The 25,664-nt window shown below is 45.8% G+C and overlaps 1 protein-coding gene across 1 annotated transcript in view; it reads right to left on the bottom strand.

Annotated features, from left to right (window-relative positions):
• DOCK5 (dedicator of cytokinesis 5) overlaps nucleotides 1-25,664 on the bottom strand; it is a 176,548-nt gene that overhangs the window by 106,042 nt on the left and 44,842 nt on the right. Inside the window, exons 2-5 of the mRNA XM_031442198.2 lie at nucleotides 23,136-23,219; nucleotides 8,075-8,115; nucleotides 2,736-2,791; nucleotides 778-874 (exon numbers count right to left, since the gene is read on the bottom strand). Coding sequence (XP_031298058.2) covers nucleotides 778-874; nucleotides 2,736-2,791; nucleotides 8,075-8,115; nucleotides 23,136-23,219 — 278 coding nt within the window. The remainder of the gene's footprint in view (nucleotides 1-777; nucleotides 875-2,735; nucleotides 2,792-8,074; nucleotides 8,116-23,135; nucleotides 23,220-25,664) is intronic.

The following is a 25,664-nucleotide window of genomic DNA, read 5'->3' as shown; positions in this document are numbered from 1 at the left end:
GCCACCAGAGTCTCAGTGCTCTTGGCCTCCTGCAAGGTGGCTGCCCCAGGTGTCCTCAGTCTGATAATTACCAAATGCTAGATTTACCTTGTCTTGGTTGCAAACCCACACACAAAGCATGTGATTATGGTTCATCAGGGAGAGAATGTGCTGGTTCTTGTGTGATTTCCCACTGATCCTGGCATATCTTATTAGCATTCTGGCGTCTAACCATTGTTGGGAGAAACAAGACTATGAATTGGCCTCAAAAAGAAGACTCTTCAGAGCATGGTTCAACACGGCTTAAGTTTCCGCTGACCAAGGCAGAAAATGCCACCCTCATGGCAGCCCTCGTGTGGCTGAGAACTGAAACCAATAACAAATGTCTATTCACTGGGATACACAGAGAGGCTAAGACCATGACCTCCCATTTCCCCATTGATAAACTGGTAACAATTGCACCTACTTTATAGGAGTGTTGTGAGGATTAATAGTTGCCGGCACTTAGTCGGGATGACGTGTTTGCAGCTGTAATTATCCTTACAGGATCGCGATCAGCGTATCAGATCGGAAAACACTGTCCTGATGGTTATGCCCACTTCCTCCACTGCCCACATCATCAAGAACCCTGCTCCAGGACCATGGGAATCTGCTGGTTGTCAGCCATCGCCCTGTCCAGGTGAGACGCACCCCCCTCCATGCAGAGAGCTAACAAAAGGCCAACCCCTTGCAGCAGAACAGACAGGCTGAGGGCCCAGGAAGAACGCCGCCGGCTCCAAGCCCCAGGGATCAACTCACCACGTAGAGCTTGCGCCAGATGACAGCCCATTCTCGCAGCGTCGAGGTGAGCTCCTGCACCAGGGGGAGCTCCCCAGGAATCACCGTCTCGTGCTGCCTAAAGAGAACAGACAGACACTCCCTTCACTCTGGGCACTCACCGCTGCATTTATTGAGATGGAGGTCATGATCCCCAATACTCAAAGATGGGAACGGGGCTGCTGGGGGCTTGAAACAAAGCATAACTTGTCTGCTTAGGGCAGGTTTCGGTAGGGACTCTTATCACATCTAAGAACCTGAGAAAAGAGAAAAGAGCTGAAAACACCCCAATTCTCAAAATGAACTCAGTTTCTGCGGTGGAATGGTCCAGAACCCAGCCTCCATCTCCCCATTTGGCATCTTTCCAGCAGCCTCCAATACCAGGCTGGCTTCAGCAACTCCCAGGGATAGCAGCCCAAGTCCAGTACTTTAGCTGGTTCTGCCAAGCAGCCATTTTAATGGGGAAGGTGGGTGGAGACGTGTTCACAGCACAAGGGTCCTGGGGCTTGTCATCTCACACGGGACCTGCGGGTGGGATCGAGGCAGGGCCCTCTTCTGCAATGGTACTAGCTTTGCCTCTCATCTGCTGCGTCACTGCCCAGAAAATGTATATATACTGAAACCCCCACTGACTCCCAGGAGACTTCCAACAAGGGAGACCTGACATTCATTCCCATAAATCCTGTCTGGTATTTTTACAATTAGCAAAAGGAGACAAGGAGGGAGTGAGAGCTAGCAAACGAATGGGGATTATTGGCGGGGTCATCAGACCTAAATAGAAAGCAAGCTGTCCAGCTAGGTTTGGATTTCCAACAGGTTAAAATAATTTTTAACTGTAAGGATGTCTCATGAAATACCTGGGACACACTTTCTTGAAAAAAATGGCTTGTTGTTATCTGAATTTCAAATTTAACCAGGCATTCTGCACTGGCTTTACCTGGCAACCCTAGTTCTTGGGAACATACCCCCACCCGGCCTTTCCACCAACGTGGCTGTGGCTAGTGACACTGGAGGCTGCCCGGGAACGGTCCATCGGAGAGAAGATTCTCCAGGAAGGGAGGACCCCTGGTTTTCAGTCCTGATTCGGTGTGAACTTGGGCACATCTCCAACTCTCATCTATAAAACACAGGTGCGCAACTTCTGGCTGAGAATGCTCTCTGCAGCCATGAGGCGCTCTACCCCCTAACGGCCCTGGGATTCCGGGGCTGCTCCAGGCTCTCATTACTCCCTCCTTAACTCTCCTGCCTGCCTTCTCACCTGTCAAGTGGCCTCGCCCCCACTTCTGGCCAAGTGTCTCACTCTTCTGAGCCATCAGAGAGACAGTAGTTCCCAGGACAAATGGGAAGGTGAGTAAGAAACAAGGATACCCAGAACTTCATGGGTTTTATCGGCAAAGCACGTTCACACACATTATGTCATAATTTCACATCGAACTCATGACCAACATAGGGCCAGATCTGTTTTCCCTGTGCAGGGGGAAAGCCCCAGGGGCACTGAGGCCAAGTACCTCGTCCAAGGTTCAGAGCTGAACAGCACAGTGGGCAGCCTGCTCACCTGTCACCCAAGGTTCCCAAACAGGGGGCTCTCAGGTCTTAAAGGCAAAAGAGCATCAAATGGTCGTGCGTGTGCACACACAAGCGCGTGCACGCGATCGCTGAACACCTAGTGCAAGAGGAAGGTAAAGGCCCCTCCCTGTTCATTCATCCTCCGTCCTGACTGCTCTGGGAAAGGATGCCAGGGAGGAACAAGCATAAAACGAGAAGACAGAAGAAGGAATTATGTCACGAAAAGGTGTTTATTCCTTCCTCTCTCACCTGAGACGTGGAACCGATGAGAGGAAACCACTAACGCAGGGGCACTATTTCAAGACCTCATAAAGTCTTTAATGCTGTTTCACATCCTCCTCACCCGTTAGGGGTCTTCCTCCCCTAGAACTTACCCGCGGTCCTCCACAGTCGCCTCTTTCAGATGGATATACGTTTCGGGGAAAATCCCCTGCAGAGAGAAGAGCTTGGGTTACACGGCGTTTAAAAAAAAAAAAATCTCAGCCCAAAGTCAAGAGCAGAAGCAGCAGCAAGAATGAGCTGGGGAGGTGGCAGGCCACCAGCACAACGGCTGCAGCTGGCAGTCAGGGTGGAAGGACGTCATTAGTGGCATGGCCTGGCTACCGAAACCAAGGCAGGGCTGAAGCCCCGGAAAGGCAGGCGTTAGGACAGGGGTTCAGGGTGCGTGAGATAAACGCTTCAGAGACGACCAGGCAAACACGCCCGGGTCAGCTCACACCTGCGATCATGGTGAGGAGCTGGACAGCGAGATGATCCTAAAACCCGTCCAGATCCCATCCACCGAGAGATGCTTCCCTTAAAGGGCTTCGTGTAATTAGTGAGATGGAGGGCCATGTACTGAATGGCCCGTAGAATTACACTGATTTTTCTAGACTAATGCCTCTCAGCACTTCACTTAAACAAAACGCACCCAAAGCAATTAGGACTAGTTATCTGGTTATTTTTAGCACTTCCCAGTCTCAAATTGCTCTCCATTCTATATCCCTAAGAGGCAACCCGACCTCGTAGGGTATGGTGACATCACCTTTGGGAAAACTAGCGCTGAGAAAGATGTAGGAGAAACCCTGGAGACTGGTCAGTAGAAACTGCAGGACTGGAGATTGGAGCTAACGAACAGGAAGCAAGCCATGGGTGTGAGTTTTCTTAAAAGCCAAAAGCTCCTGTTGTTCAACTGTGTGATATGCTCATCAATAAACAGAGAATGCGCCATCTGGAAAAGGCACCGCTGTTCCCCGGTTTGTGGTCCTTTGCCTGCCAGACCAGGAGAGGCAGGGGAGGATGCTGTTTAACAGGCACCATGGGCTCAGTGGCTCGTCACCTGGCACCTGTAAAGGTGCGACCATGACCGTGCAGACGCTCGATGCCACGGCAGGCTGACCCCAAAGGTGGGAGAGGGACATTCTGCTCCCTGGGGGACTGGGTCAAAGATGCGTGTGCACCCAGTGATCCGTAAGCCATTCAGAGCCAGAGACCTAGTGCATTTCAACCAGGGCTGCTCTTGTATCTCGTTCCATGTGCTATGTTTATCTGAGCATGCACAATTCTCTCCTTGCTCCCTTTTAATCCTTCGCCAATAAAACAGGAAACAGCAAGAAAACTGGAGATTAAGCTGCTCCCAGCACTGGTGATGACAGGGAGGATCCTGCCACTGCTGGAGTCACAAGCAAAACAGCCTTCCTTTCCCGCCAGGCAAGAAGAACCAAAACACAAGTACAGACGTACCTGCCCCTCCTTGCTCTGAGAAAGGGGCAGGCGGGGGGCATACGAGAGAGAAAATGCTACCCCAGTCCTGTCACTGGTAAATCCCAGGGCACACACAGAGACGACGTAACACTGACCTCTTTCAAGACAAGGACAGGATTCAGAATGACTTTGGAAAACCAATCAAATAATTAAATTCAACCCAAAATTCAATGTGCATATCATTTCTTTGGGGTCTGACTTCTGGGGTTCTGAAGCTCCAGGTTGGTCCTGAAGATGCCTCAGGAAATTTGGGTGTTTATTCTGTTTGCTAAGCTGAGGCCAATGTTTGGCTGATGACCATCTTTAGGGAGAACCCAACAGCTGTCCAGCGCTCACCTTGAGGACAGGAGGCTAAGTGAAACAAGCCAGACACAGGACAAATACTGTCTGACCCCACTTGTATGAAGGACCTCATGCAGTCAGATTCATAGAGACAGAGTAGGATGGGGGCTGCCAGGGGCGGGGGTGAGGGAGGAATGGGGACTTGGTGGTTAACACGTAGAGTTTCAGCTTGCAATAATGAAAATGTTCTAGAAATGAACAGCGGTGACAGCTGCACAACACTGTGAACGTATGTAATACCTCTGAACTGTACGTCTTAAAACATTTAAAATAGTGACTTTTTTGTTAAGTATATTTTACTACAATAAAAAAAAATTGTCCATAACTCATAAAAAGGTGGAGCATTGGGTAAGAACGAACCACTTGAAGTAGCAGTTATAAGGAGCCATATTTGCAGGTTAAAAGAAATATCCTTGTAGATGTTTTAAATCAAGAAGATAAAGGACTGATTAATTTTTTCATGCATCTATCATGTGATGACTGGTCTCCTCCTAATAACAGGGAGAATTCCAAAACAGAAACATTTGCAACATAAATGGCTTACTTTGTGAATGTCTCAGCAGATCATAAGCAGATCATTTATACTGGGTATACAGACACAATGATTTTCATATTAAGAGAGTATTTATTTGATACATAACTGAGACATTGTGCTGTACACCAGAAATTGACACAATGTAACTTACTACTTCAATTAAAAAAATTATTTGCTTGCAAGTCAAATAAATAAATAAAATTTTTTAAAGAGAGTATTTATTTGGTTGCATTTCCACTGTTACCACTCTGTAGGCATCATCTTTCCATGACAGCACATGTCGGCTTACAGCCATTTTAATTGCTCTGATAAATCCAAGGCTGTAGGCACAGAAAGCCAGAATAAACCCAGGCAATACATTTCTGATTTACAGCCTCTCTCGCAATTTTGCTTTTGCTTTCTCAATGCAGGCTACTCATTTGAGTAGGGGGGGAAGAAAAAAAAAAAGAATGAATGACTTTCTAGCTATTGTCCTTATCCATACTGCCACAATCCTACCAAGATCAATAATCGGTTTCTGCAAAGCTCTTGGCTTCTTCAATTTGTAAAACCACTAGCTCATTTCATCACCAGTCTAAATGGCTAGGTCTGCTTGTAAATGACACCAAAAATCTCCATTAAAACAATAGGCCTTTCAAATACCTATTCCCCTAAAGCCTGGTAAACAAGGAAACCCCATTAGGAGAGCATTCCAAACAGGCTGGATCTCTTAATGAAGGGGTGTCAAAGCTGAGCTCTGAGTTCCCGTTTTTTCCTGGATCTTTCCACCAGGAAGATATTTCAACGTAAAAATCAAGAAGTAAATGCAGAGCCCCTGTTTGTCCTATTATTTCATTGAATCACAAAGTTTAATCTTCAAGAACTAAGAAAAGCTCTTACTGAAGTAATTCTTCTCAAGGGTGAGGTTTAAGTTTAAGTGAGGATTGTAAGAAAATAAACACCAAAAAAAAAATTTGAAAAAATAATGGAGACCCTGTCATGCAGACCCTAGCAAATCACTCCATCTATCCACTTTCCAAAGCAGACAACACATGAATTCTGATGTTTTAGGACATCCCAGGATGCCTTAAAGATGCTTGAGAAAAGAGCCTTACAAACCACAGACTCTCTGCAAGGGAAAACTGTGGTCTGGGACCTTGTTTCACTGCAATTCACACTCAGCAGTTAAAAATAAAAAATTCTGAAGGGGATGAGAATAGCTCAGTGATAGAGCAAATGCTTAGCATGCATGAGGTCTGGGGTTCAACCCCCAGTACTTCCACTAAATCATAATCATAATCATAATAAACAATAATCGTAATAAAAAGTAAAAACTTCTGTGTGCTCTTTAAATTCACGTGATCTTATCTGAGAGTGGAGTTTTATGTTTTAAAAAAATTTTTTAAAGGATTGGTAATTAAGTGACCTAAGTATTGTTGCTCTGTAATAAATGTAGAACTTCAAAATTGTTAACGCCAATCATGCTTTGAAAAATGACTACCACTTTCATAATTTTAAGTAAAATAAACATCGATGGGGTTAAATCCCAACCAAGAAGAAGGAGAGGTCGTAAACATGTATTCTTGTTAAGAAGTACCAGAAACTGACACATTGTAATTGACTATACTTCAATTTTAAAAACAGAAAAAAAAAAAGCAGCAGCATCTCAGAAGGAAAGGTCTTGGCTTTAGCCCTATCACGTTCTCATTCATGTCAGAACATCTGTCATCTTAGGTCCTTATATGAAGGCCTGGAGAAACTAAAGTCCACAAGAGATTATTCATGTAATCAAATAACGTATAATTATTTTCACTAGAATTCAGCTGCAAATGAAGACACAAGAATCTAACTGTGGGTCGAAAAATTCAGCAACAGGATGTGGGGAGGGATAAAAGGGCCCAAATTGTGGGAGTTGATTCTCGCATGAAAAACAAACACTCCTTTATCGTGGCAGATTATTAAACTGTCAGAGTTAATAAAGTGTGTGCATATACACATACATGAGCAAATGTTGAGTGTGGTCTGAGAGTCAACAACCTAGAAAGCTTGACTAGGGCAGTCCTGGCTTTCAGTGGCCTCCAGCTTACAGAAAGGTGTTTTCCTGCCCCAGGGTCCCTTCTGTCCTGTGCAATATGTGAAGAGTAAAAACTGGGGATGTTTTGTTTTTTTGTTTTTAACTCAGCTCGTGACAAATTCTGACATGTCTTCGCTCAGCCCTCCTAATTCACTATTTTGCATGTGACCTAACTGTGAACCAGGACGGCCCTACCAACTTGGTTCTTTCAAAAGGAATGGCTGATGCGCTGTGCGGGCCCCAGCCAGCTGCATCACAGGAAAAGCGCTGACCTGACCTAAAATCAACTGAAGGGGTATTAACATAACCCATAGATTTTCTTTAGCGTGATCGTTCGTGGCTTTGGCACTGGGAAAAGGAACCCATTGAAGGTCAGTATTTTTCACTATTTAGCCACCAGGAGACAGCCACCCAGGACTACTGTCACAAAAGAGAATTCAAAATACCCAACATACTGTAAAATATATACCTAAAACAAAAGTTTCACAAAACAGTACTGAGCATGGCACTCCATTTTCTTTTCTATTTTTCAGTTTTGTTTTCGAGAAAATGCTGGCTATAACCCACGGTATTGATTTCATGTGAGTTTCACAGTTTAAAACCCACTGCTCCAGTTTATCCATTTTACAATGAAAGAAAGAGTCAAGTGCTCACGGGGAGACCCTCGAGTTCGGGATTTCAGCCCTGGGAGAAGCCAGCATCCTTCCCTGGAACAGACTGCCAACTCCAGCCGCGTCCCAGGACCCCGCTCGGCTCAGCCTGAGGGCCCGGGGGCAGGAAGCCTGAAAGGCCCCGCCCAGTGTGTCCAGTTCGCCTCTGGCCTTTATCCTCGAGTTGCCGGGTGGGAAACGGGGCCGGTGGGACTCGCACTGCCTTACCTAACGGTGAGATCAGAGGATTTGCTTTCAAATCTAAAGAGCAGCCAGTCAGAGAACGCAAATGAGGTCTGGGGATAGCAGACAGCAGAGAATGGGGTCAGATAGCACAGCACAGAGCTAGCAGGCAGATTTCAAACTAAAAAACTGCGCGATATGCCATACCTTTTTAGACTTATTCTGGAGGGTATATCCTCTGTACCAACCTGTCGGGACAGAAGAGAACACAAAAATCCTTCAGGTTATCTGTGAGCACATAAAGACATTCGCAACACACACCCACAAGTTGTGTTAGAATCCTGGGATGGAATCCAGGACACAATTAGCAGACAATAGGAGCATTCTGCTTTACTACACAATAAAAATCTAGATCTATTTCAGAGCTTTAATCACTGCATAACTAAAAGATTAAAAATTCACTTAGAACCACGCCTCACCCTCTACTCCTTCGGAGAAAGGACAGAGCGAAAAGACAAGACAGGAGGCAGCCCAACATCTTAACATCTTACACCTTACAGTCATTCCGTAAGTATTCTTGCCTGAACGAATATGAACTTTCACCCATCTATATACATTTGGCAAGTTACCCCTTATACTATTCAATTAGGTATTTTAAAATAATTTATACATATTCTTTCTCGCCTTCCTCCCCACCCTTACTTCCCTCCCTTCCACGATTCCAGGTTAAGAATCAATATTCTGGAACAATTTTAACTGCAGTAGCAAATCTTATATAAAAATAATATATATATTACCTAAAAAGAAACTGAAACAAACAATAAAACATTGTAAACAATTCTTGGCAATACTATACATGCCTCCCACATTGCATAATGAGGCTTTCACTAAAGACTTCAACTTCTTTACGATTGCAATAAAGACACACAGAGCTATGTCTGTCCCCCACCCCCTATCTTATAGAGGAGTACACAATTTAATTTGTCCATAAACAGGTATTTTATACCAAACATTTACTGAATAGCCACCATACGTAACTCACTGTAATAATTTTCCTCATTCCTCACACCCCTGAGGCATCAGCGCGGCCATCATGCCCAAGTACACCCTGTTGGGAGCGGTCCAGGTGTGCGAAGCAACCACACACACACAGTGAGCAGACGGAAGCTGTAATTAAAACTGCAGGCACCTGCTAACAGCGTTCTAGAACTCCCCTGTAATCTGTTCTATGAAAACCATCCCGAACTGGACACACAATCTATTTTGAACACGTTACAAGTAGAAAGTTGAATTTACCTTCTTTGAGCACAGATTTATTAATATTTTCACAAATTTTAAACTGTCGGTAGTCAACAATTTTTTAAGGATTTTGCTTTTTTTTTTTTTTTTTTTCGGGGAAGAATGAGGTATTATGCTGTGAATCAGTTACAGGTTTGCATCAAGGCTCACGGTTGAGGAAAAGATATCTGAATAGGAAACACTGCTCCTGATTTAGGATGCTAAAATGCACAAGAGATCCAGCTGAAACCACGCCAAACATTTCTCTCAAATCTCAAGAGTCCTGACCATCGATTCGCACTTGCTTGGGTCTGCTGACATGTCCAAATGGCTTTTGCATGACTAAATGGCTTCCACTTCATCCCAGGATGGGGAGGGGGAGGCCATCTGAGAAACAATACCTTACTCTCTTCCAAGCAGTTCTCATCTCTCTCTGTCCTATAAAGCCAAGATGTTACAACCCAGACTTGCCCCACTTTCAGAAGGGAATTTATCTGTCCATGTGTAAACAGTGTTTTTGCACCACCATTCATCACAGAATTCAGCTTCCAAAACCTGTCATTTTTGAATACTATCTTTTTTTTTTTTAACCTCCTCCATCTTCTCCAGAACTGGGGTCTGTGCATAATAACTCTGATCTAAAGGCTCAAGATGACCACGCAGAATTTCACAGAAGTGAGCGCTCGCGTTCCTTGGCGTTAGGCAGCAGCAGAATACCACTTCTAGAGTTGTAATTACGTAGGGTTAGGACTCTGCAAATTCAGTTGCTAACCAATGCAAGGGATACGGTCGTAGTCCAAGAGTACATTTGCTCATTTCCACATTACAAACTGGGGTTGTGACACAAGCAAGATCATAGTTTTCCAATTAACTCCAATATTTAAAGCAAGCTAATTGCAGGTAAATATGGCGTGCTACTGGCTTCTTAATGCATATAAACAGGCAGTTATAATCACTGGAATGTGAATGGGTCAGAATCTCAGATGCTTTCTTTTTTTTTTTTTAATTGAAGTATCATCAGTCACACTGTGTCAATTTCTGGTGTACAGCACAATGTCCCAGTCATGTGTATACATACATATATTTGTTTTCATACTTTTTTATTAAAGGTTATTTCAAGATACGGAACATAGTTCCCTGCACTATACAGCAGAAACTTTTTAAAAATCTATTTTTATATATAGTGTTTGTAAATCTCCCAAATTTATCCCTTCCCATCCCCTTTCCCCAGTAACCATAAGATTGTTTCCTATGTCTGCGAGTCTGTTTCTGTTTTGTAGATGAGTTCATAGTGTCCCTCAGATGCTTTCTTAAGTGAGCACATTATTAAAATGAAGGGGACAGTGGGGGCTGGTTATTCCAAAGGAGTAGCCTCACCTACCTGCAGGGGAAACCACACTCTCTGAAGTAAGTTTCCAGCAACCACAGGGAGCATCAAGTGATTCTGTGCTAAAGGCTGCTCTTCCACTGGGGAAACAAGTCATTTCTGTTTTCCTGGGACTGCCCCAATTCAGAATACAAATCTGTCCCCTCCAACTTAAAAATATCAGAGAGTTCGTAATTCCATGGTCAAAGCTGCTGGCTTTTATCTGGTTTCTCAGATCATCTCCATCAGCCAAGATTCTATCACCAGCTCCATTTCCCCTCACTGGTCCAAACGCATCTCCGGCGACTGCATGCTTTCCGGCTCCCATCGGACAGGTCCCTTACTTGGCGCTTTGCCCCTTCTACAGGCAACCACTCAACAAATGTTTATTAAGCATGAGTTTAGATGCCATGGGGCACTGGGAAGCAAGAGTGACTGTGAAGACTATAGTCTAATGTGAAATGTATATATGATGATCTCAGACAATGACGGCGCAAGGAAGACGCACTCTAGGGGAGTGGTACCTGGCAGAAAACAGTTAGTAACCTGGGACATTACCTTAGATAATGTGACCAAGGAACTGCCACTCTGAGAAGATAAATGGAACCAGTCATGAAAGGGAGACAGCAGTAAGAAGGTGGCCAGAGGGAGGCATGATTCTCAGCCCTGGCTGCCTAGTGGATAGAAAACACTGATGTCTGGGCCACATCCACAAATATCCTGATTTAACTGGACCCAGGCTTAGGGCTTCTAAAAAGTTCCCCTGGCGATACTAACATCAACCCAATATATAGGTATCTTGGGCCTGGGAGGACCTGGGGTTTTACCCTAAGCACAGTGGAAGCCGCTGCAAGGTTCCAAATGACATCACGCCTCGCAATTTCAAAAGATCGTCCTGGCTGCTCTCTGAGGATGGACAGTGGAGGGAGGACCCCAGGGAGGAGACTGGCAGGTGCAGTGACGATGGGGAGAGATGAAAAGACGCAGGACAGATTCTGAATCAAGAGGAGTTGCTCATGACTGAGCTGGGAGTAGCCAGGAACTGGGGGAGGGAAGGCAAACACTCAAAGGCATTTCAATCTTGGGCGGCAGCAAATGAGCCGACAGTATCATCCCCCGCTGGGAGAAGATTGAAAAAAGTAAAACACTGGTGAATGGGAGACAGAATCAATCAGACCTATCTTGGCCCTTTTGCTTCCCATCCTGAACTGAGCCCTGAGCTCTTAGGTAGGACGGGGCAACTCAGGCATCTGCAAAGGCGTGAGTGGCGGGGGGATCCACGTAGGGGCCAGATGGGCACCGCATGTTGAAGCCTGGGCAGAACAAGGTGGGCATCCCTGTGGGGGTGCAGGGCCCGCATGGGGCACCAGAGTCTGCGTGGGGGGAGTGGGGCATCCACCCAGCACTCGGGGTGGCGGACTCTCACGGGCCCTCAGAGCCGAGGAGGACGTCCACGTGGGAGAAGGTGGAGATGGGTTTACACACAGAGGAACTGATCAAATACGTAAACATAGTAGAAACACTGACAGTCAGGCTTCTTTCTGTCACAGAAGGGAGTTACAAGCACAGAAAAGAAAAAACGAGAATGAACCCTGTGATACTGGGTTAGAACAGAAGTCATCCCCCGGTACTCACGATTTTTAAAATGCGCACTTGGTGCGAAGCTCAGTGGTAGTGCGCATGCTTGTGGTAGTGCGCATGCTTAGCATGCACTAGGTCCTGGGCTCAATCCCCAGTACATCCATTAAAATTTTTTTAAATAAATAAAACCTCACTCTCTAGCTAACATGCCGAGATGTGCTCTGGTCGCCTGCAACAGATGGTGACACAGGACTCCTCCTGCTAACCAGCCAACACCTCGGACGGACAGAGGGACCTGGTCCAGGGAGCGGACCAGCGGGAGGAGCAGATCCAAGTCCCAGCCCACAGAATGGAGCGATGACACAGCCAAACATCCCCTGCAAACCTGGGACATCGCTGTGACTTCACAGACACCCTGCCGCCCAGTGAGACGGAGGAAATAACACTTCCTCTCGTCTCATCAACATCATTGCTCTACTCTGCCAATTTCCTTTCTGTTTTCTGGATGTGGCTTTTTCTTTCTTTTTTAAAGCCAAGTAATCTCACCAGCTGTGAGTCCTTCTTGCTCTTGGCTCCAATTTCCCTCTTTTCTGATCCATTTCTCTGACTTAACCAACAAGGTCAAGCAAGCCAAGATGAACGGCCACAGCACAGGGGTTTCTCAGGGGTAGCAATGAATCTGCTGTCACTTACTGGTTTTGTTATCACTGGCACCAGTTTGCAAAACGACGTGAGGGGTTACAGGCATGCAAATGAGGAATCACCTTCTCTAGCAAGATGCATTTAAGGAGGCCTGCTCTCCTAAGGAACTGTGCCAGGCTCTGAGGGGTCTCACCCAGGGAGTCTGGGATTAAAATAAACCCCAACTCCTCATCTTCCAGAACGTCTCCTCTAACTGCTAGTGGAACAGAGAGACTCCAGAGAGGGGGGAACACAAACTTGCATGGCTAGTTTACCAGGATTTCTGGCATTTCAGTGCAGACTGCTTTTTTCGGGAAACCACCTAAGCTTCCCGAGAAGGACACTGAGATTCGAGGCGAGAGGAAGGTTGTCTTCATTTCTGAGGGGGAATGGAGGCTCCAGAAAGAGAGGAAGCTCATCCTGCGCAGAGGCACTGGAAATTTGCGCATCTGAGCTCAGAGGACGAGTCAGGGGAAGTGAGGGAAGTCCTCCAGGGTGACCCTGCACTGGACCCAAAACCCTGTCAGCCTGGGTCACGTAGAAACCTGCTCCATGCTCTTCAGTGGAATGCCTCCTACAAGTGAAAAAGCCAGGCTACGTCTTTGGGCTCCAAACGTGAATCCAGGGGCCCCACTTTGTGGACCCGGACAGCTGAGGCCGAGGAGACACTGCCAGGGGTGTGACAAGACCAGCAGTGACAGAAGCAGTGGTGGCACCCGGGGGCGGTGACAGCACGAAGAGCCCCGCTGGCAAAGCACCGGAAACAAGAGGAAGAATATGAACCTCGTGGGACCATCCGAGAGCATCAGAGCTTAAGACCACTGAGTCTGACACGCAGGCCTCTTTGCTATGTCAGGGACCCGAATCCACTGCCACAGACACACAGGGAGGGAGAGACAGGCTGGGGGAGTCAGCGACCTCTCTGACGATTTTGTCCTCCCTGACCTCCCTGCACAGCGAAGGGGCCCGGATCGACTGTCAGGACAACTGTCCACCACCTTGGTAATTCTTCCCGGGAGTGTGCGGGTTGCAGGAGGGGGATCAGCATCTCCTGGGGCGGGGGGATGATTCTGCCGTGCTCCCCCGGAACAGAGGTGCCCACCTGCTCCGAGAAAGCCAGCGGCTGAGAACAGGCAGGGGAGGAGATGCGCGTGGAGGGCAGCCGGGGAGCCGGCACTGGGGCTGAACGGCACACAGCGAGCTCGGAGGCCGAGGGAGGGGACCACCAGCCAGAGCAACAAGTTGGGGGGGGGGGGAGCCACAGATGGGTGTCAGTTCCGAAAGACTGTGCCCTGATACGCCTCTGGGCTGGCGGGACACCTGTCTGACAGCCACTGAAAAAGCAGAAGAACCTCAGCCCCCGTGGAAAACTGTATGTTACGTCCCACATAGAAGCGTCATGTCCTCAAGGGCCTTGAGATGTGGAAAGAACACTCGAGTTGGATTCCGTGGGACCCCAGCGGGAATCACAGCCCAGCCATTTAACAGCCGTGTGAATGTCTTCCAGTGTCCTCAGCTTGACGTTCCCATTTATGAAACAAGCACCAGTCACTCTGATCTCCCAGGACTGTAACAACTGAGATGCAGTCTAAGAGAGCCCCCAGCTCAAGGCCTGGCACACAGAGGCATGGAAAACGCCAGCTAAAGTGAGCACTGTGGGTACCCAAAGACAGAATCGCGGGACTGGCTCCTGCTCTCAGGGCCGCCATCTGGCCCCTGCGCTGGTGACCGAAGGAGATGCTCTTCGGAGTTCTCCTTCACTTGTGTCCGAGGTATATGTCTGTGCTCCCAGGGAGGGCGAGTGGAACCTCTCTAAATTACCGTGAAATGACTGACAATGAACAAAAAGCAGGGAGCTGGAGTCCACGTGGGGGGAACTTCACTCCAGAGTCCTCAGGACTGATCAGAAGGTGGACTTTGATTTTCCAACAAAGCTCCCCCCTCCAAGAAAATGATACAAAATACAACTTTAAGGGAAAGAGAACAAGAAAAAGAAATAACGTGGGTGATTCAGAAAAAAAAAAAAAAACCCATAAGACAGTGGTGAAGACCCCGGGGCCTGAGCGGAGACTGAATGCAGCCCCCAAAGAACTCAAAGGTCAAAGGAGAGGTGACGTGAGGGCCCAGTTAAACAGGCAGTGGGCAATGAACCTGACAGGAGGCTAAAGAAGAAAAAGTGCCCCCCACTCCCCACCCATATCCTTCAATTCCAACCCTAATAACAAGATTCCTGTCCCTCATGGTGAACGTCACACCAGCACTCAAGGTTAGGAAGTTAGCACTGATTGTTCATGCCACTTAGCAGACAGACTAAATTGCCAGGTACAGTTATTTAAAGCCTTCTGTTTCTGCTGTCAAAATTCTACACACACACATACAATCTTCTCCTTCCAATGACAAACTCTGAGGATGCCCTGACAGAATGGAAGGGTTAGACTCATCCTCTTTAACAAGCATCCTTCCTGTCTTGCCACGTCCATTTTTCAGCCTGAAGCCCAGGTGGAGGAGAGAGATGGGAAAGAATGGAAGTTCTCACGTGGCAGGTGTGTTTTCTGCTCGTCCAGTGCTTTCTGTAAAACGACTCGCCTCTGCAGGTTGAGTAAAATGGGGGCATTCTAGCAGAGAGTTAATATTAATGAGGCCTAAGTCTCCTTACATGCTTTTAAAGTTCATAAATGACTCGATGGCCGTGAGCAAAGCAGAGGCATCTATTTCGCCTTCTCTTTCCAGACATAAGCAAGAGGAGAAGCATCTTATTCCGACGGGCCCTCGATCAGTTTTGAACTTTCCTCTAGGCCTTTCTCTTCACACGGATTCCTCACCGAGTCTGACCCAGCCCCACAGTGATTGATGCCCTGAGATCCGCAATGGGGATGAGACAGCCAAGGCACTGTTGATAAAAGTTACACACCCAGTAGCGTGAACGGCCAGCATCCAGAGGTGGGAAGGCAGCCAGGCGTGGGCATGTGCGTGCATGGGAATGCAAGGAGCCTGCCCACCACTCTGCCTCCTTCTCGACCCCTAGATCCCACCAAGATCCCTCGGAGACCAAAACGCACGGGACACCAAGCGCTCCCGAGAACCTTCCTCCAGAGCAACCCCGATACATCTTTGCGTGCAGCCTGCGCTTGCCTCCTTCAGCACATGGCCAGCTGCCCAGATGGGCCAACGCCAAGCACCAGTTCATGATGAAGTAACTGAATGAAGGCTGAAATCAGGAAAGGGTTCTGACTCTGGTCCTAAAAGATTCCACACCTGCCCAGATGTAAATAAAAAATTTTAAAGGTGGAATTTCAGAAGCCTGTCCAAATGTTCCCTCCCCCAAGAAAATGGTAGAAAAATGGGAGGAAAAATAAGAGCAGATATTCTCTTCTCTGCTAATTTTTCGGGGGGTTTTTTTGGGGGGAGGTAATTAGGTTTGTATTTATTTGTTTGTTTTTAAATGAACGGAGGTACTGGGGATTGAACCCGGGATCTCGTGCATGCTAAGCACACACTCTACCACTGAGCTATACCTTCCCCCTGGTAGCGTCTTCTTGATCAACCTGGGATAAGATTGTCATCTGCTCTACTTTTAATCAGTTTTCCTCATCAACACATTCCTACCGCGACATGCACCTACTGAAAAAACACAACTCGGGAACATGTGTCCTGCTGTACTCAAGGGAAAGGTCACACAGATGTGGGAAGTGACCGGCACATTCACCAAAATGCCACGGGGCCTGATTTGCTTTCAAGACTCGAGCCAAAATGTTTGCACGCAATCCTGGTCATAAAATCCGAGCCGTTGGGCTCACTGCCACTCAACGTTTGATAAAGGCAGCTGTTTTCCCCACTAGAACACGGCAAGACAATGGATTCTGAATTGCAAATCAACTTTCAGTTATCTTGACGAAGGGGGTAACAAAAGTCGATGAAAGTTAATGAAGACATCGAATGTCTTATTTCAGCTTATACACAGTCAACTTGCACACATGCTGTCAGGAGCCAATTTTTAAAAATCAGTTTGGGTTTGGCCTCTCGTTTGTTTTATGGTCACTGGGTGCAGCTGACCACACATAGAAGGAAGTGAACAGAAAAGAGGAACAAGAAAGGGGTGACAAGGCTGCCAGCTGGACTCACTCTTGCACAGGATGGTAGGAGGTGATAGTCCAGTTTCTCGAATCAGACATTGTGAAGAGTGGGAAGACTTTACTGCATCATGTGGTCCAATGCAGGGTTTGTACCACCGCAGCTCAGAAAGATGCTCATCAGGCCTCTTCTTGGAAAACACTCTTCAAATGCCCCCTCTTCTTCTTTATGCCTCTGCTGGAAAGTTTTGTCACCTATGAAGCTCAAATTCGGTGGCAGGTAACTTCACCTATGCATCATAATCCTGCCTTTCAGACTTCCCAAAAAAAGCCTACTTTATAAGGACAAGATGCAAAACATGTCCAGCCCAAGTCAGAGTCCAATTTTTTCTTTTTCATATCATAAGGGAGTGGATTTCTTGATGAAGGTTCATTTTAAAACTGGCTTCATTCTACACAGAAGACATAACCTGGGTAGATTCTAGAGGCCCTCTTAGATAGACACAAACGCTTTTTCTTATTGCAACTTTTCAGGATTGCCCGTTTCCTCAGGTTCCAATCCACTCTTTTGTGCTCTCCTCTGGGTCTTTACAAATCACACTGAAATAATATAAAAACTACGCCATGCCTGCCTCTGGAAAGCTTGGAACGCCTCTGAGACATTATCTCACTTTGTTATTTCCAACAGGGGCCAATGGTGTCATGCTCACCCCCAGAGATCACTGTTAACACCACTCAACCTCTCTCTCGAGCGTGAGACTGGTTGATGGAGCTGAAAACAAGTTAACCAATGGACAGGAATCAAACACAGGAAACCTGCATTCTGCTGGTGGAACAACAAACCCGGGGCATGAAATGACTTGTGCCTGGAACTTGGTTACCCCAGGGCAGGAGCACTTCAGGGCAGCAGGGATGCTGAAACCTGAACTTTCAAGTCCCTATCATTTAATCACTTTCAATTCCAAGAGTGACCCAATTTTAGATGCACTGACCATGACACAAAGAGTTTAAATGGTTTGCTCAGGCACTGTTAAGCCAGATAAGATAGAGACAAAAGCATCCAATCTAAAGTGGTCCTTCCTCCTCACCTTCTCTGTCACCCTCATCTACCTCTGGTCTACGTAACACCATCTTTTTCTCACCATGGCACTTTTAAGTATCTCAATGCTTTTGTTTATATATTTAGGTCACTTGTTTTGTCTACCCATGAATGAACACCCTACGTGAGCAGGAACCTTGCCTGTTTGTCACTCAGGTGACCTCAGTGCCCAGAACGTCTCCTGTGCTCAGTAAGCATCCTTGGCACCTGAGGGCACGATCCTTGCTCAGCCAGTCCTGCTGAACGCACAAATGGCCACAAGTGGAATCCCCTCTGGGTATCCACACTTCTTCATGGATCTGGGCAGGGGGAAAGAACACTCAGACAGAGAACAGCTGTCTCGCTGCCAAACCTTCTGTCTGGTTAAAAAGCAAAGACTCGTCAATGACCACAGGCGGGCTGGTGCCAGACAGGAAGAGAGGCAAGAACGCTTGCTTCGATCCTTGAAGATTTTTGTCCCCTGGACAAGTTTCTGCAAGCAAACAATTCTCGGGGCTCTATAAAAGATGAACAGCATACAATCTTTCAGTCAATTCCACCTCCTTCTTATTTTTAGCAACAAATGACGTTCAAGGGCAAGGTTACAGAGAGAAACAGCGATAAGGGATGAGGGATGGAAGCTCTCTCATGTGGACTGTGGTCTCCTGTTTTTGGAGCCAAAGCTCAAGCAGTCAGTCTGGCAGTTCCCCAGAAGGTTAAACACAGAGTTCCCATACGATCCTGCAATTCCACTCCTGGGATACAGCCCGGAGAAACAAAAACATACGTCCATACAAAAACTTGCACACAAAAGTTCAAGGAGGCAGCATTATTCATAATAGCTAAAAAGTAACAACCCAAATAGCCATCAACTGAAGGATGGATAAATAAAATGTGATATATGTATACAACGAATATCATTTAGCAATAAGAAGATATGAAGTAGGAACACATGCTACAACATGGATGAATCCTGAAAAGATTGTTTTTTAAAATTTTTTCATGAAGTATAGTTGATTTACAATGTTGTGTTAGTTTCTGGTGTACAGCAAAGTGATTCAATTATATATATGTGTGTATATATATATTATTTTTCATATTCTTTTCCATTATGGCTTATTACAGGATATTGGATAGAGTTCCCTGTGTTATACAGTAGGACCCTGTTGTTTACCCATTTTATATGTAATAGTTTGTATCTGCTAATCCCAAACTCCTACTTTATCTCTCCCTCACCCCCTTTCCCCTTTGTTAACCATAAGTTTGTTTTCTGTGTCTGAGTCTGCTTTTGTTTTGTAAATAAGTTCATTTGTATATTTTAGATTCCATATGTAAATGATATCATATGGTATTTGTCTTTCTCTTTCTGACTTACATCACTTAGTATGATCATCTCTAGGTTCATCCATGTTGCTGCAAATGGTATTATTTCATTCTTTTTTATGGCTCAGTAGTATTCCATTGTATATATATGTATATGCAGTGTGTGTGTGTGTGTATCTTCTTTATCCAATGATCTGTCGATGGACAGTTTCCATGTCTTGGCTATTGTAAATTGTGCTACTATGAACATTGGGGTGCATGTATCTTTTTGAATTAGAGTTATCTCTGAATATATGCCCAGGAGTGGGATTGCTGGATCATATAGTAGCTCTGTTTTTAGTTTTTTAAGGAACCTCCATCCTGTTCTCCGTGATAGCTGCACCAATTTTCATTCCCACCAACGCTGTAGAAGGTTTCCCTTTTCTCCACACCCTCTCCAGCATCTGTTATTTGTAGACTTTTTAATGATGGCCGTTCTGATCAGTGTGAGGTCTGAAAAGGTTATTTTAAATAGAAGAAGCCAGTCACAAAGGACTACACATTAAATGATTCCATTTACGGGAAATGTCTAGAAGTAGCAAACCTATAGAGACAGAAATTAGGTTAGTGGTTTCCTGGAGCTGGGGTGTAATAACCACTAATGGGCAGAGGGTTTCTTTCAGGGATAACGAAAACATTCTAAAAGTAGACAGTGATGATGATTGCCCAGCGCTGTCAATAGCACTTTGTAAATAACCGTTGAATTGTCTACTTTAATGGGTAAACTGGTGTTAGAAACCTATCTCGATAAAGCTGTTATTTTAAAAAGAAGCTCATGCAATAACCAAATCCTTCTGTAGTCTGCACAGGGCTGGAGATGCTGGCCTGTCATGGAAGGAGAAAAGCAGCCCCGCCCTGTACTCTCTGGGGCTCTGTGGCGGTGACAACCCCCTGACCCTCCACACTAGCCTGCCTTGGTCTCCTATTCATCTGAACTCGTCCCAGACTCGCCGAGCACCTACTGTCGGCTAGAGCTGTGCAAGGCACGTGCCCTACAGATGAAGGAGGAACAGCCTTTGTCCTCAAGGAGCTACCGCTTTCATAATCATTCATCTACCACAGAGCAGGAAACAACAAGAGGAGAGTTCTAAATGGTATCCTGCTGTGGCCTGTGGGCAGAAAAGAACTTATCAAGTCTGGGTTCCAGAAAAGTGGACTCATGCCACACTGGAAGAGCACACACAGGTCTGATGTGCAAATATCTCAGAGGCAGGGTGCAGCAGGGCGCGCAGGGCTGGGTGGGGGACACCCCTGGAGTCACAGTCGACAGGAAGCTGAAAGGCACAACCCCCAGGGCCATGAAGCGGTGCCGGCATTACCCTTAAATTCCATCGGGCAGTCCTGTGGGTGTTTGCAATTTTGTTTACTTTTTTTTAAAGGAAAGAGGAGATGGGGGAGGAGAGAGAGAACCCGAATGATTACTCAGCGTTTCCATCACGCTGAACGTTTGCAAAGCACTCCTGCTCTCACTTCATCCTGAACTGCCTGGAAGCAGCAAGGAATTTGAGAACCCAGCCAAGAACTCAGAGTACTCATCAGATAGAAGAACCTACCACTGCATCTGGCAAGGCGCATGCACTATTAAAAAAATTAATCCCATAAAATAAACACTATTTTAAAACGTAAGCCAGTCTAAGAGTCTCTGTAAAGCTGACGCGCCATTTGGTAGTTAATGAACTGAATGAGTTCATATTCTAAGTCTCCCCTTTCCTTGGCACACATCCACTTCTACAGATTGGGTACTGGCGTCCTTCTTCGAGATGAAAGAATTCTGTGTCTGGTCAACAGCATAATGCTTCAGTCATACCTGAACATACATATATTCATTTTCATATTACATTGTAAACTGACTATGTAAAAAAAGAAAAGAATTCTGTGTCTGGCATCCCACATATATTATGGATTAATAAGAAAATAATAAGAAAAGCGGGGGAGAGGGTACAGCTCAAATGGTAGAGCGCATGCTTAGCAGGCACGAGGTCCTGGGTTCAATCCCCTGTACGTCCATTAAAATAAATAATTAAATAAACCTAATTACCTCTCTCCCACTAAAAAAAAAAAATTAAGAAAATCGGCTTCTTGCGGCCAGGACCTATAGCACCTGGATCATCACATTCCAGATGCAGCCATGATAAAGTAACAGCTTTTTGTATGATTGTCTATTAGCCAGGCCAGCACTTCTGGCAAGCGTACCCCTGTGTGAGTCACAATACATTAGATGGATGCAGGTGGCTTCTGGATTTGAGCCCCAGAAGGTATTTGACATGGACGAGCTTGTGTGTTTATATTTATATTCAGCTAAGCTCAGTGACCACCTCAGCCTGTTCCGCAGGAATGCCACTTTTGGGAATGCTCACTCGTCAACTCAGAGATTGCTCGGTAAAGTATAAATAGTACACACACTTAAAATTGCCACTAATACGAACCCTATGAGGACAAAGTGCTTCAATTAACTATTTCAAGAAGCATGTTGGGGTCACATAAAAATGAAAAAAAAAGAAGAATACAAAATGTATTTAAAAGATACCATCTACTCAAATTCAGATCAACTCTCCACTCTGTCATCCCACACGCCGCAGGTCAAACAGAAAAGCTGGAAAACACAGACACACAGACACACACACACAGGAGCTCACATGGTAAAGTGAAGAATTACCAGGTCTAGATCTGAAAAAGACCAAACTCGGAAAGATGAGGCCAGCATTGGGGGATGCTTTCCTCTGGGGCAGCTGCTGAATTAAGAAAAGGTTCCCGAGTGGCTGAGCAGTATTTCTGATAGCCTTGTGGGGCCAGAAGGACAAAAAAACTGGAACCCCAGCACTGCCAGTGAACTGGCTGGAATTTCAGACGAAACAGAATAGGGAAAAAAGCATCAGTGCAGGTGAAGGTAACGATTTAGAAAGTTTTACAGACAGGAATTAAAAGTTGAAATTATCAATCAATCAATCGACAAAGCTGGAATGATCTAATGTACCAATTCTAAAGTTGTATACACCTAAAAACAGGCCTGAGAACACAGAAAGCACAAAACTGACATCATTGTAAATTGATACAAACTGCAATCGTGGTGGAATATTTAACTCAGTTCTCTCAGTGACAGAAAAAGCAGGAAAAAAATGTTAGCATGTAGCAAATCTAGGGGGAGAAAAAGAGAAACAAAATCAGAAACTAATTCTCATCCATAGAACTCTGTGCCCAGTAACTGTAAAATATACATTCTTTTCAAGCCCATGTGGAATCTGAACGTGTGCCTTTTACCTGTACAATGAAGAAAAGTGTGTCATCAAAGACTAGAAAGAGTGGTTGAACCAGGCCCCTGACAAAGCGATGTGACCGAGTAAGGCTTGGGGGACCCATGGTTTCAAAAGGCAAAGGAGTTCAAGAGGATAAGCAGATGGTCCTAGTGTGCTGGTGACTTAGGGACACCATGGAATTGATATCATCAGTAAATCTCTCCCTCACTTCTTCCCCAGTCTGGCAACATTCAGTGCTGAGTAGAAAGAGCCACATAACCAGCAGCGCTTCGTCCGAGCTCCTGCCAGCCCGGTGTCCCTCGGAGCCAGCACTGCATCCGTTCCTTCTGCGTCCAGTGGCTGGCGCCCCACAGAGCCTTGCACTTTGATTCTGGGTGTCCAGGCACACCTGCACTTAACGCACCCAGCTGGCTGTTTTGAAATCGCCCTCCGTATAAGACTGTATAACCTGAGCACTTCCTGGAGTGTTACCACCCTGCTTCAGGAAACAAAGTATGTTGCTGTCTGCTCTGAGTGCGTCATTAATAAGTAACATCCCCTGTTCCTGCCTGCCCCTCCCACCCCCACCCCCGTCTGGCAGAAGGCCATCCAGACTTACCCTCATACATCTCCAGGATGTGAACTGTGTCTCCAATCTGCAGCGACAGCTCCACATCTTGGGAGGCGTTGAAGTTATAGATGGCTGGAAATGAGAAACAAAAGCGGGGAGAAATGGCGTCAGTGGCAGTTAAGACATAGGTCACCGAAGAGCACATCCAGCAGTGAGCGAGCCACTTCTTGAACACATAACCCTCTCTTTCACGTGAACCACCCACCGCGAAGCAGAGAACGTCCTCCTGGGCCCCCATGACTGGTATTTTACTGTCATTCCTCCATCCAGCAAATACTGGTTGGCTGCCTACTATGTACCGCAGAATCGTGCTGGAGACCAGTGACGGAGTGTTGAAACACACATGCATGGTCCCCGTACCAAGGGATTTTTAATAATCTAACATGGGAAGAGAGATCGTAAATATATTATTACAGAAACAACGACAGAGTTAAAATGGTGATGAGAGTTAGGAAAGAAAAAAAACCAGGCTACGATGAGACTACATTGTGGGGGTCTGTGGGTCAGTCCTCTTGTGGGTCAGACAAGAGCCAGGCTACACCACCACTGAGCTTACCAGCTTCCCTGACACAGGGGGCCGCTTGTCAGTCCCACCTGCTCTCCGGAAACAGACTTAAGCAGGCTTCAAGGCAGGGGTGGCTGCGTTGCCCCAATTCTAGGCACCCTGGGGAAATGGGCTGCCCCAGCACATCCCCATCAAGGTGACCTCAATCACCACAGTCCTTAGGATTGGTAATGACTGGACCAGATCATGAAAACCAGGAGACAACCTCTTAGAACTCGAGAAGAAGACAATCCAGTTTTAAGATGGGTAAGAGCTCTGAAGAGACACTGTGCCGGGCGTCACAGATGATGACTGGTTAGCACAAGAAAAGCTGCTCCCACACCGTTAGTCATCAGGGAATGCGAATTAAAACCACAGATGAGATTCCACTTCACACCCTCTAGGATGGCTATGATTTTTAAAAGGCAGACTTGGCAGGAATGTGGAGAAACTGGAACCCTCAAACACTCCTGGTAGGAATGTAAAATGATATGCCTCTTCAGAAAAGAGTTTAGCGGTTCCTTAGAAAGTTAAACATAGATTTACATACAATCCAGCAATTCCGCACCCAGTTATCTACAAAGGGAAATGGAAGCATGTCTACACAGAAACTTTATGTGAAAATTTTAGCTGCTGTGGGAGACAGAAAAATCGCCCCCAAAGGATATCCCCATCAGATTGGTTTTTTTTTAATTGTGTAGTCGGTTTATAATGTTGTATTAATTTCTAGTATACAGCATAGTGATTCAGTTATATACATATATATTATTTTTCAAACTGTTTTTCATTACAGCTTATTACAAGATATTGAATATAGTTCCCTGTGCTATACAGTAGAACCTTATTGTTTATCTATTTTATATATAGTAGTTAGTATCTGCAAATCCCCAACTCCCAGTTTATCCCTCCACCCTCCCCTTTCCCCTCCGCTGTAAGTAAGTTTGCTTTCTATGTCAGTGAGTCTGTTTCTGTTTTGTAAGTAAGTTCATTTGTGTCATTTTTTAGATTCCACATATAAGTGATATCAAATGGTCCTTTTTTTTCTTTTTCTGGCTTACTTCACTTAGTATGATAATCTCCAGGTCCATCCAGGTTGCTGCAAATGGCATTATTTTCTTCTTTTTTATGGCTGAGTAGTTAGTACACATCAGATTCTGGAACCTCTGAATGCTTCCTTATGTGGCAAAAAAAACCAAACAAACAAACCCTGAGCAAGTTAAGGGTACTGAGAGGAGGTTATTCTGAATATTCAGTGTGTGTCCTCAACACAATCACTTGCACTTTGATGAGAGAGAGACAGGACGTTCTGAGAGACGCACAGAAGAGAAGGCAACGGGAGGATGGAGGCAGAGGTAGAAGTGATGTGACCTCAAGTTGAGGTACCACAATCACTAGAAGCCAGAAGACACAAGGAATGGAATCTCCCCTACAGCAGCTGGAAGGGGCACAGCCAGTTGACACCTTGATGTTAGACGTCTGGGCTTCAGAATTGTGACAGAATAAAATTCTGTTGTTTTAAGCCACCAAGTTTGTGGTAGTTTGTTATGACAGCCACAAGAAACCAATATAGCAGCCTTATTCACAATCACCAAAAACCAGAAACAGCTCATCAGGTGAAGGATGAATGGATGAATAAATGGATGGTATATCCCTACAGTGGAATATTACTCATCAATAAAAAGGAATGAATCACAAACACAGACCACAATGTGGACAAACTTCAGAAACGTTACATGAAAGTCTTATGCACAAAACATATGTTAAGTTTCCACGTATATACAATGTCCAGAATAGACACATCCATCAGAGATGCGGGGCAGGTGATCAGTTCCTGAGGTTGGGGGTGGGAATGGTAACTGAGCACAGGAAGCACAAGGGAGCTTTACAGGAGAGACGGAAACATCCTAAAACTGGACTGGCTTGTGGTGATGGTCATGTAACTGCGCACTTATTAAAAATCAATGGACTATATG

The sequence above is a fragment of the Camelus dromedarius genome, chromosome 36 (genome assembly GCF_036321535.1).
Source record: "Camelus dromedarius isolate mCamDro1 chromosome 36, mCamDro1.pat, whole genome shotgun sequence".
Taxonomy (NCBI): Eukaryota; Metazoa; Chordata; class Mammalia; order Artiodactyla; family Camelidae; genus Camelus; species Camelus dromedarius.
The sequence above is the reverse complement of the archived record's forward strand: the minus strand, read 5'-3'. Positions and strand labels throughout refer to the sequence as shown.